Source organism: Notamacropus eugenii, chromosome 4 (assembly GCF_028372415.1).
Source record: "Notamacropus eugenii isolate mMacEug1 chromosome 4, mMacEug1.pri_v2, whole genome shotgun sequence".
NCBI classification, from domain to species: Eukaryota; Metazoa; Chordata; class Mammalia; order Diprotodontia; family Macropodidae; genus Notamacropus; species Notamacropus eugenii.
Genome location: NC_092875.1, coordinates 398,559,375 through 398,571,792, shown reverse-complemented (window position 1 = coordinate 398,571,792; position 12,418 = coordinate 398,559,375). Strand labels below are relative to the sequence as shown.

Here is a 12,418-nt window from a genome sequence, read left to right as displayed (position 1 = left end):
TTAGTGGTGGCCATGTCATTAGAGGGAAAAGGATGTGTGCAAGAAATGTGGAGATAGTTAAGTGACAGGATTTGGCAAGTAACAGATATAGGGTAAATGAGTGAAGAAAAGTAAGGTGATATAGGAGGTATGGGTTTGTATTTTACGAAGTGGATCACTTCTTTTTTCTGCCTTGGTTGAGTATTACTCTACAACTCTGTCAGAATGGTCTCCTGCCAAATGGTATAGAAACCCCATGTGTTTATGGTACAGAAATTAATCTTCATTCTCTGATGATTAAACCCTTAGGCCTTTTTCTGCTGGTCTTAGAGTACAGTTGTCATCACCTGCTCAGCTGCTATGACCACTGATCTGTGTTGAGAATTGTACCTGTTTGTATTCCTTCTAATGTAAATCAACTTTCTTCAAAGTACTTTTATTCTCAGGGAATTTATTAATCAGACTATTATTGTATAAAGTCCATTGTTTTCCTAAATGATTTTCCTTTTAAAATATTTAAGATACCCAATGAATTATCGATGATCTCCCCAAAATATTGCATTGTAGCCTTTGTTAGCCGTTCTTCAGTCAACACGTCCATATTTTATTTCCAGAATTTTATTATGACAAATAAGTGACAAAGAAGACTACTATGCACACTTTAAGTACCTGTGTGTCTGTCTTTTTTTGATGTCATTCTCTAGTATATGATCCACAGATTGAAGTCACTTTTCTCACAGTAGCCCATTGGGGTAGTAATAGAAGTAGTAGTATCCCAGTCTCACACAGGAGGAAATTCAATATGGAAGAGGTTAAACAATTACCCAGTTAATATGTTCCTCTCCATTCCAGTGTTCTTTCTGTTACATGAAGGATTGCTTTGAAATGAGACATGGGTGACTCCAGGGAATTCTGGGAAAGATAAAAGAAGTCGAGGACAATTTTTACCTTACAATGAATATATCCATAATATACACATGCACACAAATATGTGCTGACACACACACGTGTGTAGAGAGACAGAAGCAATAGTAGAAACGCTCCCACCTACTGGTGATATTTGGAGGTATTTCTTGATCTCCATCCAACCTAAACTAGAACTGATTGAGTTTTGGCTTATTTCCCTATAACTAAATCTCTAGAACTGCTGACTTGCCTTCTTTCTTCAGAGCAGACATAGAAGCAATAAATATAACATTAAAGTTAATGAACTTCTATTTTTCCCAATTTATAGGATGTTGATGCTACAAACCCAAATTATGAAATCATGTGTATGATCAGAGACTTTAGAGGAAGCTTGGATTATAGACCACTTACAACGGCAGATCCGGTAAGTTTGTTTGGCTGTGATTACTAATGGGCTTATTTAAATATGTGCATCTGTAGCTTGTAGTTACCATTAATTTTTTAACTTAAAAGTTCATGAATGCAGTGCTCATTAAATCAATACTACATATGTTCATTTTTTTCTTCCCTCATGTTTTCTCTTCTTTTACTTGTTTAAAAGAAGAGTGACAAAACTATTTCTCCATATAATTTTTACTTTTCTTCCAACTTGAAATAATAAACCACAGTGCTACTGGACTTTTAAGTAAAATTCCCTTTGTCCTTGCCAGAGCAGATAAACAATTGAATTACAAGTGAGCATAGAGGGAAGGAATGGAGTGACAGTTGGTGAGATGTATAAGGAAGAAGTAATTAGAATTTAGTCCTCCGTGCATGTGTCTGATCTCCATCTCTTACACTCTTCCCCCAGCAGCCACCCTTGTCTTTCTTTTCTTACTACTTGTTATGTTGTAAGCCGTTTATGTCTGTTAATATACTTCCATTTAACTTGAGCACTTAGCTAACATTTTGTTTTAGTAAATGGAGATGAAAATCAAATTATAAATGGATACAGAGAGTGGCAGGAGACATGGACCCAGATGATCGAACAATTCTCTGCAGTCTCTACCAGTCTCACCATTTTATAGTGAAAATATCAGGACAGAAGGGAAGATAACTATATGACTAACACTGATATTTATTCAAAAGAATCCAGCTGCACACCTAATTTGAACATATATATATTTGTGGAATCATGAAATGTGTACTTTGTATTGGACTAACTTACAAGAAGAAAAATAAGTATGCCTGGACTTAATGGCATCTAATTTTATACATACATTAAGATCCCTTTATTTTAGGACTTTCGTGTGTGTGTGTGTGTGTGTGTGTGTGTGTGTGTGTGTGTGTGTTTGTTTGTGTTTGTGTGTGTAGACAGACACATACCCATCAAGTCTATTTATCAAACATTTTTAGAATAATCATTTTAATGTAAAGGAAACAATTACAGTAATTAATTACATATATTAACCACATAAATGGAGCTTTCTGAAGGATCCTGATACTTTAAAAAGTTAAAAACTAAGGAGTTTAGATTCTGTGCTAGGTTAAGCATGCCAACCTGAATTCAAAAGAAAACAGCCAATACAGTAAAATGATTGTCTTAAGTGGAACAAGTGAGTTGCAGTTTGGGGTGCCACACTGCAGGTGCTGGAGTACCCAAGGAAGGGACTGGGAACAGGGTTTATGTAGGGTACTAAGGCAGACGGAATGGCCAGGCTGCAAGTGGGAGGGGTTAGGGGCAACTCCCAGTTTCACTCAGTAAGTTGTTTTGCATAACAAGCCATAAAGCTAGGAAATTTCTGGAGGGACATTTGCAAAATTAGTCAGAGGCTGAGAGTGATGATATCTGGTCAGTGAACCAAATGGTAAGATTCACAGTGCCATTCTCCACAAAGCTGTTTTTCAAGTTTATAGTTTAGGATTTTTGTTGTACACATTCATAAAGCCATTTGCATGCTCTAATATATGTGTAGTGTGCTTTATGTTTAAGTTTACAACTACTATTTTTATGCTTAGTACAAATTTCCAAAATTCTGCAGAAGTTCTAGATTGCTTTAAAATGTTCCACCTATCACATCATAAAGTAATCGTTATTGAAATTATTTTTCTCACAGATTGATGAACATAGGATATGTGTTTGTGTAAGGAAACGACCACTCAATAAAAAAGGTAATGCAGAAGTCCAGATCTATTTTGTCCTGTTTTGCTGTTGTTGTTAGTAATTCATTTGGTATACTAAAGCTGAATGGCTTCCTTTTGTATATTCTTAACCTTAGAATGTAAAATGTGAAACATGTATATGGTATTTAAAAAATTTAAATGGTAAAGGTGGTTTTATTGCCCTCCTACCAGTGATCCTTACTCGGAGTTCTTCCTTCCTTAGCATCAGCATTTTTAAATCATAAGAGCTTTGGAGTAGGAAGATGTTTAAGGTCATCTGGTCTAGCCTCTGACCAAATGTTTTACATCTAAGCCTTAAAAACTCTCTTATGATGGGGCAGTGACAGAACAAAGTCAGAATTGTACTGAAGGTTATCTCTAAAAGGCCTCATGTCTCTGCCGTGTACGAAGGCTCTCTTCCATAGACAGCAGACATCTGAGAAAGAGACCTTCCCCTGCTGCCTTCTGCCTTGTCATTGTGCATTGAAAATTAAAACACTGCAGTGCTGTGTGCTATTCTCAAACTCCAATAGATGATTTGGATTTTATTGTTGCTCCACAATCTAAATTCGTAAAAGGCTACATAGTATTCTTTTTTCCGTCAATAATATATCAGTCATCCATGATTTTATCTAGTATCTACTACTATCTACTGACCAGAATTTAATAATAATAATAGATAGCATTTACATATATTAAGATTTGTAAGCACTGTTGTATATGTGTGTGTATAAAAATAAGTGTTTGTATACATATATAGCAATAAGCCAACCTAGTTAAAATAGTCTGCATCCAGTAACAGTACTTCCTTCTCCTGAAATATGTTCAATAGTCTTCCTTCTAAAATAGAGGGGGTCCTTGTTAGTAGGATCTATGATTTCTGTCCCCACAGTTGGGATGTGGCATTTTGTTTTGGTTTAAACCTGCAATTTCATTGGTGTAGGGAATTTCCTTCTAAAAACTTATTCTGAGCCAGTGAGGATCTGCATCTGCTGGATAATTTGTAGTGCTAAACAGGTGCCTGAACTCTGTTCATTACCCTCTTCTGCCTCTCCAGAACTTTTCCCTCTGGTTCTATAGCTTGTCAGAGAACTTGGAACTGGAGTGATCTACCATCTACTTTGCCTTTTTCAAGGAACACCCCTTCACACTTCTGGCACTGTCTGCTATATCCCTTACTAATCTTCCTTTTTCCAAGATAAACCCTTGACACTGATAGAGAACTATGAAACAATACTCTGATCATTCAGCTTTTCCAGTCACTCATCCATATTTCTCCATCTTAAGCACAAAAAGATAAGTGTCAGATGCCTTACTTAAATTGACTGTTAATGTTTGCTCAAATTAAGCTCTTAACTTGACCTGCATAATGTGTAGTTTGTAATTTACTGTGACTACTTTCAGTATTCTGTTCAATTGATTGTTGGAGACTTTAGTGATACTTTTCTCTCTAACATCTTAGTGCTTAAAACAATTTATCTACTTTTTGGGGTTTTACAGTTAGCTGAACCTGGCCAATAAAAATGACTGAAGACTGATTTGTTTCATTTACTCTTTTTAGAAACGGTGATGAAAGACCTTGATGTGATCACGATCCCTAGTAAAGATGTTGTGATGGTCCATGAACCAAAACAAAAAGTAGACTTAACGAGGTACCTGGAAAACCAAACGTTTCGTTTTGACTATGCCTTTGATGATTCAGCTCCTAATGAAATGGTTTATAGGTATGTAAATGCTTTTTTGTCTGTGATTTTCTATTTTTATTACTTGTGCTCATCTTTACTTTAAAAGATACATTTCTTCTTGCAAGATTTCTTAATTGGTCTATTAAATTCTCCAATTCTGTCTTGAGTTTTAGGTATAAAATAGAACTACTATACTAGTATAAACGAAAGTATTTCTTGTTTTTGATGAAACCTGTGGATCTATAGCCTACCTGATTTAGTGTACAATCATATTTTAAAGTATATTCTGTTACCCTTTGTGAGGTCAACCTCAGAAAGTTAAGGACGTATGCCAGGTATTCTTTCTTCTATGAATAAACTATCAGTCATCCATGATTTTGTTTGTATCTAGTAAGCTAAATTTAATAATAATAATAGCTAGCATTTACATACTTTAAGGTTTGTAAGTGCTCTATGTGTGTTGGTATACATATATAGCACCTACCTCAAGGGCTTGTTGTGAGGATCAAATGAGTGTGTGTATGTACATATATAATATAGCACATAGGTAATATAGGTACACACATACATGTGTACACATACACACACACTCATTTGATCCTCACAACAATGTCCTTGAGTTCGGTGCTCTTATAATTCCTTTTGTGGAGGAGGTAACTGAGATTTAGTCAAGTGGCTTTCCCTCAGTCATATAGCTGGGAAGTATCTAAACCAGGTCTTCCTGACTTCAAGTCCAGCACTATCCACTGTACTCCCCAGATGTTTTAAAATGCTTTGTGTAGTCCTATAAAATTTATAGAGTGCTTTACATAAATTGCCATTTAATGCTCAAGAGATGAGGAAATCAAGATAACCTTTGTGCACATGTTCTTTTATCACTTCTGCTTCTTAAAATCCTTAACTGTCAGTTTTACCTCAGATGCTATAACCTACAGGAAGCATTTTCTGACTCCTTTATTATTATCCTTAAATTTTCTTGTATCTATATACATATATTTTTCTCATTAACAGCTAAGCTCCATTAGAGCCAGGACTAATTTTTCTTTTCTCCTTGTATTGCCAGCTTCTAGCATGGTACTCCACAAATAGTTGGTGAGATGGGTAGATGGATAGATATCCTGTATATAGTTTTTTTCATGATTTCTCTCACCTTAGACTATGTGCTTCTTTAGAGCAGTGTCTGGGAGGTTTTTGGGTTTTTTTTTGTTTAGTTTTTGGTTGTTTTTTTTTTTTTTGCCTTTCTTTATATTCTTGGCCCATAAGTACATAAGGACTTGGTAGTTACTTAGTAAATGTTGCTCGTGGGATTTGAAATGATAAGTTTTCCCTGAACTTTCCAGCCATTTTCATGAGAGTATTTATTTTCAGTATGTATCACCTCTTCAACAAATTTCCTATATTTGGTAAAAATTGTTTTTCACCCTGATTATACACTTCATGATTTTACAAGTATTAATCATATCTCCCTCTACTCTTCATCTTTTTAAGTTGAATAATTATAAATTCTTTGGTCAGTCTTGCTAATAAGCTTCTCTAGATGATTGAGTTCTTGTATCTTCTGTACTTCTTATGACAATCGAAGAAATATGACATGTTTCTGATGCTAGCAACCTGGATTATTACAAGTCTCATGATTTAAATTTTATTTTAATAGTCTATTTGCTGTTGACGTTTTTGACAAAAGCAGTACAGAAACAATTTGTATTGATGTCTTTTTCTAAATCAAAAGCAGTAACCCAGAGCTTGTCATCTTAGACATAGTTTATGTATTTTACCTACTTGCTCAAATTGAAGCTTATACCCTGCTTTTCCGTTCACTAATGTAACCTTGTCAGTCATTATTCACTCTACCTTGCCATTTGTAGTGATTCAATCCTTGTATTGGAACCTTTCCTTCTTTTATCTTTTTTTTTTTAAACTTAGTTATTTACATTTTCTTTTGGTCTCTTCCAAAACTACAAGCTGTAAGTCCTCTGTGTTATTGTTGCATAACCATAATCTCTTTGCTATACTTTTTATTTTTAAAAATTTTAGTTTGATTTCCTGGTATAGAAACTCTTGCCACCATTACAGATCAGCAAAACTATAGATAGTTTATTTTCTTAGAGTTGTCTGAGGTAGTTTAAGTGACTTGCCCATGGTCACTCAGTTCACATGTTTCATAGGCAGAAGTAATACCCATGTCTTCCTGACTCTGAGATCTGTCCTTAATCCGTTGTAGTGCACACTACAGGGGGGTGGGGTGGGGAATGGATGCTGGTACTCTTATTTTAGAATCCAGTTTACAGTTAACCTTAATAAGTCCCATTATTTATCACAGACCACCAGACCTTTGATATTTTGCGTGTCACTGATGTCCTTATTTCCTTCATTTGCCAGTGGCATCATTTTTGGTAGAATTTTCTGAAAAATGATGATTCTAGAACTCTCACATTTCAGTATTTTCTAATGATCCTGGAATATAGTTTATAAGGAAAAATTTTAATAAACTAACCTCATCCAGTTTTCTTTATATATAAATGTGACTTTTTCCAAGTAAATGCAATAATGATGTGATGAAAGTTTGTTTTTTTGTTTTGTTTTGTTTTTTGCTTTTTCCTAGGTTTACAGCTAGACCATTAGTAGAAACCATATTTGAAAGGGGAATGGCTACATGTTTTGCTTATGGTCAAACAGGCAGTGGAAAAACTCATGTAAGTGATTCCTAGAAATTTTGTAACATAAAAGTCATGATTCATATTTTTTTTAAATGATTGCAGTTAGGGAAACCACAACATGAGATGAACACTTAAGATAGAATTTATTATTTTTACATGATATATTGGTCTTTATTTTTGAACTTCTAGACCATGGGTGGTGACTTTTCAGGAAAGAACCAGGATTGTTCTAAAGGGATATATGCGCTAGCAGGTAAGTAGGCCTTTTTTCATATTGGATTTACAAATACTTTAATGTTGCCTTTTTATGCTTGATTTGTCTGTTTTTAAAGACTATGAAAATCTTCTGTTTGGTTCAGTTGTAAACCATCATAAATAAACAGCATCTGATAAGAAAATAAGCATCAATAACTAAATTAAAATAAGAGCATAATAAATAATTGTTGATCATTTGATCACCTTTGAATATAAGGTATAACTACATGAAATGAAGATTTGGACTTTAGATTTTTAAGTGTTTATTTTTTTTTAACCACTACAACGTTATTCTTAAAAAGGTTGACTCTTAAAAAAACAGGAATAAGGCTTTTTGGTTAGAAGGATTATTTTTCCCTTTTTATGGGGGAAGCCAGCAACAGTCTTACCCTGTAATTTCCCAACCCCCCCCCAAAAAAAAGTAAAAAAAAGATCATTGAAGCATCTTTTAAAATGCACAGAGGAGAACAGAAGGAAGTTCAGAGGGACAGGTTTGCAAAAATATGTTGAATTTATTTTATGTATATTTAATATAACATGGTATATTATTATATATGTATTTTACAGAATATTTATGTAATGGAGATTTGTGGTTTCCACATAATCCTTTTTCTATTTTATTTTTTATATAGAAGTTTATTGTTAAATTCAACATTTTTTTTAAAGATTTTTGAAGCAGTAAGAAATTTTTATTACTTTTTGTGGTATTAATTGAAACTTAACTAGTTTGTTGTTTTTTTTTGTATGAAACTCAACAGCTCGCGATGTCTTTTTGATGCTAAAGAAACCAAACTATAAGAAGTTAGAACTTCAAGTATATGCAACCTTTTTTGAAATTTATAGTGGAAAGGTAAGTTTTATAAGCTATTAGTATTTACCATGAAGTTCCACTGCTAATTTCATTTGAATAGAAATTGACTCATTTATAAAACTTGGCTCTTTAAAGAGTTTAACATTCATCATTTCTATCTAAATTATTTAAAACATACTTAACTAACTTTCCTGTGTCCTTTGAGACTCTCAATTCTGTTAATGTTTGATTAGCTAACGTAAGTGTATTTTTTTCCCCAAAGGTATTTGACTTGCTTAATAGGAAGACAAAATTGAGAGTGTTAGAGGATGGTAAACAACAAGTTCAAGTTGTGGGATTACAGGAGCGGGAGGTTAAATGCGTTGAAGATGTCCTGAAGCTCATTGAAATAGGCAACAGTTGCAGGTATTGCTAATTCTTTTAATTGATGCATTTAAAATATCAAATATTTTCTTAATTATTTTTTACATGTAGTTATATTTTATGTCTGGATATATGTAGTTAACATCAAAAAAACCAGATCATGGCCACTGGTCCCATCATTTCATGACAAATGGAGGAGAAATATAAGCAGTGTTAGATTTTATATTCTTGGTTTCAAAGATCACTGCAGACAGTGACTACAGCCATGAAAGTAGAAGACATTTGCTCCTTGGAAGGAAAGCTGTGGTCTATATGGATGTCATACTTAAAAAAAAAAAAAAAAAAAAGCAGACATATCACCTTGCCAAGAAAGGTCCATATAGTCAAAGCTATGGTTTTTCCAGTAGCAGTCAATGGCTATGGAAGTTGGATTGTAAGGAAAGTTGAACTCCACAGAATCAATACTTTTGAATTGTGGTGCTGGAGAAAACTTTTGAGAGTCCCCTGGGCAGTAAGGAGGTCAAATTAGTCAATACTTAAAGAAATTAATTCAGACTATTGACTGGAAGGTTGAATACTGATGTTGAAGTTTAGATACTTTGGCCACATAATGAGAAGATGGAACTCAGTTGGAAAGAACCTTCATATTGGTAAAGATTGAAGACAAAAGGAGAAGGGGACAGCAAAGGATGAGATGGATAGATAGTGTCATGGAAACATTGAACATGAACTTGAACAGATTTCAGGAAATAGTGGAGGATAGAAGGGCTTGGTGTGCTATAATGGTCCATGGGGCCACAAAGAATCAGATACAGTTGAACACCATGTGTACTTAATGGTATCTAAAGTCCTTAAAATAATCCTTTATTTCACATGTATATATTTTCTCTACTGAAGCAAATCACAACCCCTTAGTAAAAAGTTTTCAGAAGTTGTGACTATAAAATTAACCTGGTGATGAGTCTCCCCAAATATTGCTAGACTGGTTCCTATGACAGTAGTCCATTTCTAACCCTTACTCTAAATATTTCTACCTTACTACAACCTACCAGACTTTTGAACATCTCTTGCATAGTCTTCAAGATCTCTTGTTGATCTCAGTGAGTGACTGTGTTGTGTGTATTTAAGATGCTTCATCAAGTTTATGATCTCTGATGTTGGTGTTCATATGTTACAGCTTAGTGTCTTCTCAGTCTGTGCCACTTCAGTCTATATTCTCCTGTAAATTTTCCACTATTGTGTCCACCCATTATTCCCAACAACCCCACTTTTAGATCTCTTGACGATGTTTTTTAGATAACCAGTAGAGCTCAAAGCAACATCCATTAGTTATTCTTTACTTTCTATACATAACTAGCCCTTTTCTTTCTTTTCATTGTGCTTTTCTTGAACTGAATTTCTTCCCAGACATGATTCTTCGTTGGGAATATATTGCAGCCTACTCATCATATACAAGTTGTGCCTCTTTGTTGCTCTTGGGTGATACGCATCTTATTTCTCTGAATAATGTAGTGTTCTGTGATTCATTCAAAGCACTGTTCAGAGTCCCAAAAGCAGTCTCACCAATTTGATCACCGACTCAGTTGTAGTTCATTGTCCCAGCTCTCGTTATTATCCTTCCAGCTCTGTATATGTGAAGCATAAACATTCTCCGTCTTCTTGGTTTTTCCATGTGGATCATAGGACCACAGATGTAGGTCTAGGAGGGGACCTTGAGGTCATCTTTTCCAACCACTCCATTTTACATATAGATGAGAGAATTCTCGTTCAGAGGCATTAAGCATCTTCCTTGCAGCACCACCATGTGCTGAGGCAAGATTTCCATACAGGGTCTCTGATCCAATTTCTTGTTCTTTCTACTGTGTTGTATAGCTAATTAGTCTGAACTGTTTTGAGTCATTACAGATCTCATTTAAGATGCTTGGCAGTATTTGGGGGCCTGAGGGCATGACACCATTTGCAAATAGGAGCATCTGGAGGTCCTTACCATGTCTAAGGAATTATTGTTCAGTTTGACTTCTGCTTTTAATGCTCTCCACGAGAGGCAAGCATGGCTCTCCCTTCATATAAATAATCAATATTGGTGAACAAAACTTATTATATTTTTAAAGAAAGTCTTATATGATTTTGAGAAATGCTTATTATCTACATAATGTGGAATATATGTTAACTGGAGGACAACCGTTAAGGCAGCCTTTTGCTGTACCAAATTAAAAAAAAAAAGTTTATTGTCAAGAAGTAGTAAGCACAATAGGATGTTGTATTCTCTGTATCTTTAAGTAGAGATGTGATCTCCTTTAGAATACAGTTTGTAAAAGCCTCTTAGCCTTCTCATACCTTCATTGATGGTGCATTTGATTCATCTGTAGGTTATTCTCTTAAAGATTTTATAGAGGAGTAGAAAAAGTAGGCCTATGGGTTAATAATTATTGATATTTGCCCAGTTGCTTTATTCCAATGTTAATTTGGTCAGTAGTTTTAGAATTTTTCCCATGTATTGTTATTTCATCTATTCCCTTCCTTCCTCATTTCAGAAATCTTGAGAATCAACCCTTGAAGGCCTTCTAAGCTATGTAGCCTCCAGCATAAACCTTTCTGGGTATATTTGGTCTAGTTAAGCTGCTTTTCCCCTCTTGGTTTTCTTTTCTTCTTCCTCATGCACCACATTTGGGATTGTGATGATAGAGTCTGAATGTGGTGGTTCTGTTGTCATTGAAGAAAGAGAGTTTGTTAGGAAAATCTTGATAGAACTTTTACTTTTTTCATCTGTTGACTTTCTTCCAGTTTCGTCTCTAAATGTTCCCAGAATCACTTACTTTACTTAACTGGTTTTATTGCCAATATTTAAATTACTTTATCTTTCCCTTTGCCTCCTACTCACTGTTTTTAAGAGTTGATGCAGCCCCTAATTTTCTACCATCCTTCTGTAAGAATTTCCAATGAGTTTTTATTCTAAATCTGTGTTGCCTTTGCCTTCTGTACCTCTCTTAAAGTGTGTGTGTGTGTGTGTGTGTGTGTGTTTATTTAATTTGGAGAGTCTTCTAGAGTGTTTTATGGAATTTCTCTATCTTCTCGTCCTCTGCACCTAACATTGGTACAAAGATTATAATTATCTTCATGGAGATCTTTTTTCATGATTCTGTATGAAACACCTGAATCCCCTCATAAGATAACATTTCTTTCTGCTTTTGGAAGAACAGAAAAATAAACACCAACTTTTAAAATTTGGTTTTCCAACAATAGTGAGCCATCCTTCCATTTAGCTGGAACTTCTTTTGTCTTCTGGTTTCACATATTAAGAACATTAAGTCTACTTATTCATTTCCTCCATTAGTATTTAATAGGTTATATTTTATTCAGCAAACAGTAAGCACCTACTCTGTGTAAGGCATTATGCTAGGTGCTAGGACAGGACAAAAATGAACAGCCTCTGCCTTTAAAGAGAGATAACAGAGGTGTATGATAGCAAAAGGATGATCTGCAAATGGAAGTGAAGGACATGGCATATGCCTACTCCTTCTCTTGGTCCATTGCTTTAGAGGAGGAGCATTTAGTACTGGAGAGAATGGGTAGGGAAGCATTTTCTTCTGGGGAAAGCCGCATCTTTTGAGGAAACACGA

The 12,418-nt window shown here is 34.7% G+C and overlaps 1 protein-coding gene across 8 annotated transcripts in view; it reads left to right on the top strand.

The window, feature by feature from the left end:
* Positions 1–12,418, top strand: part of KIF2A (kinesin family member 2A) — a 77,339-nt gene that overhangs the window by 42,766 nt on the left and 22,155 nt on the right. For all 8 annotated transcript variants that reach the window (XR_011966325.1, XM_072605544.1, XM_072605545.1 and 5 more), the window contains 7 exons: positions 1,214–1,309; positions 2,982–3,036; positions 4,589–4,751; positions 7,315–7,405; positions 7,559–7,622; positions 8,383–8,474; positions 8,698–8,840. Coding sequence is in view for 7 of the 8 variants with exons in the window: in XM_072605544.1 (XP_072461645.1) it covers positions 1,214–1,309; positions 2,982–3,036; positions 4,589–4,751; positions 7,315–7,405; positions 7,559–7,622; positions 8,383–8,474; positions 8,698–8,840 (704 nt within the window). In the remaining variant the exon portion in view is untranslated. The remainder of the gene's footprint in view (positions 1–1,213; positions 1,310–2,981; positions 3,037–4,588; positions 4,752–7,314; positions 7,406–7,558; positions 7,623–8,382; positions 8,475–8,697; positions 8,841–12,418) is intronic.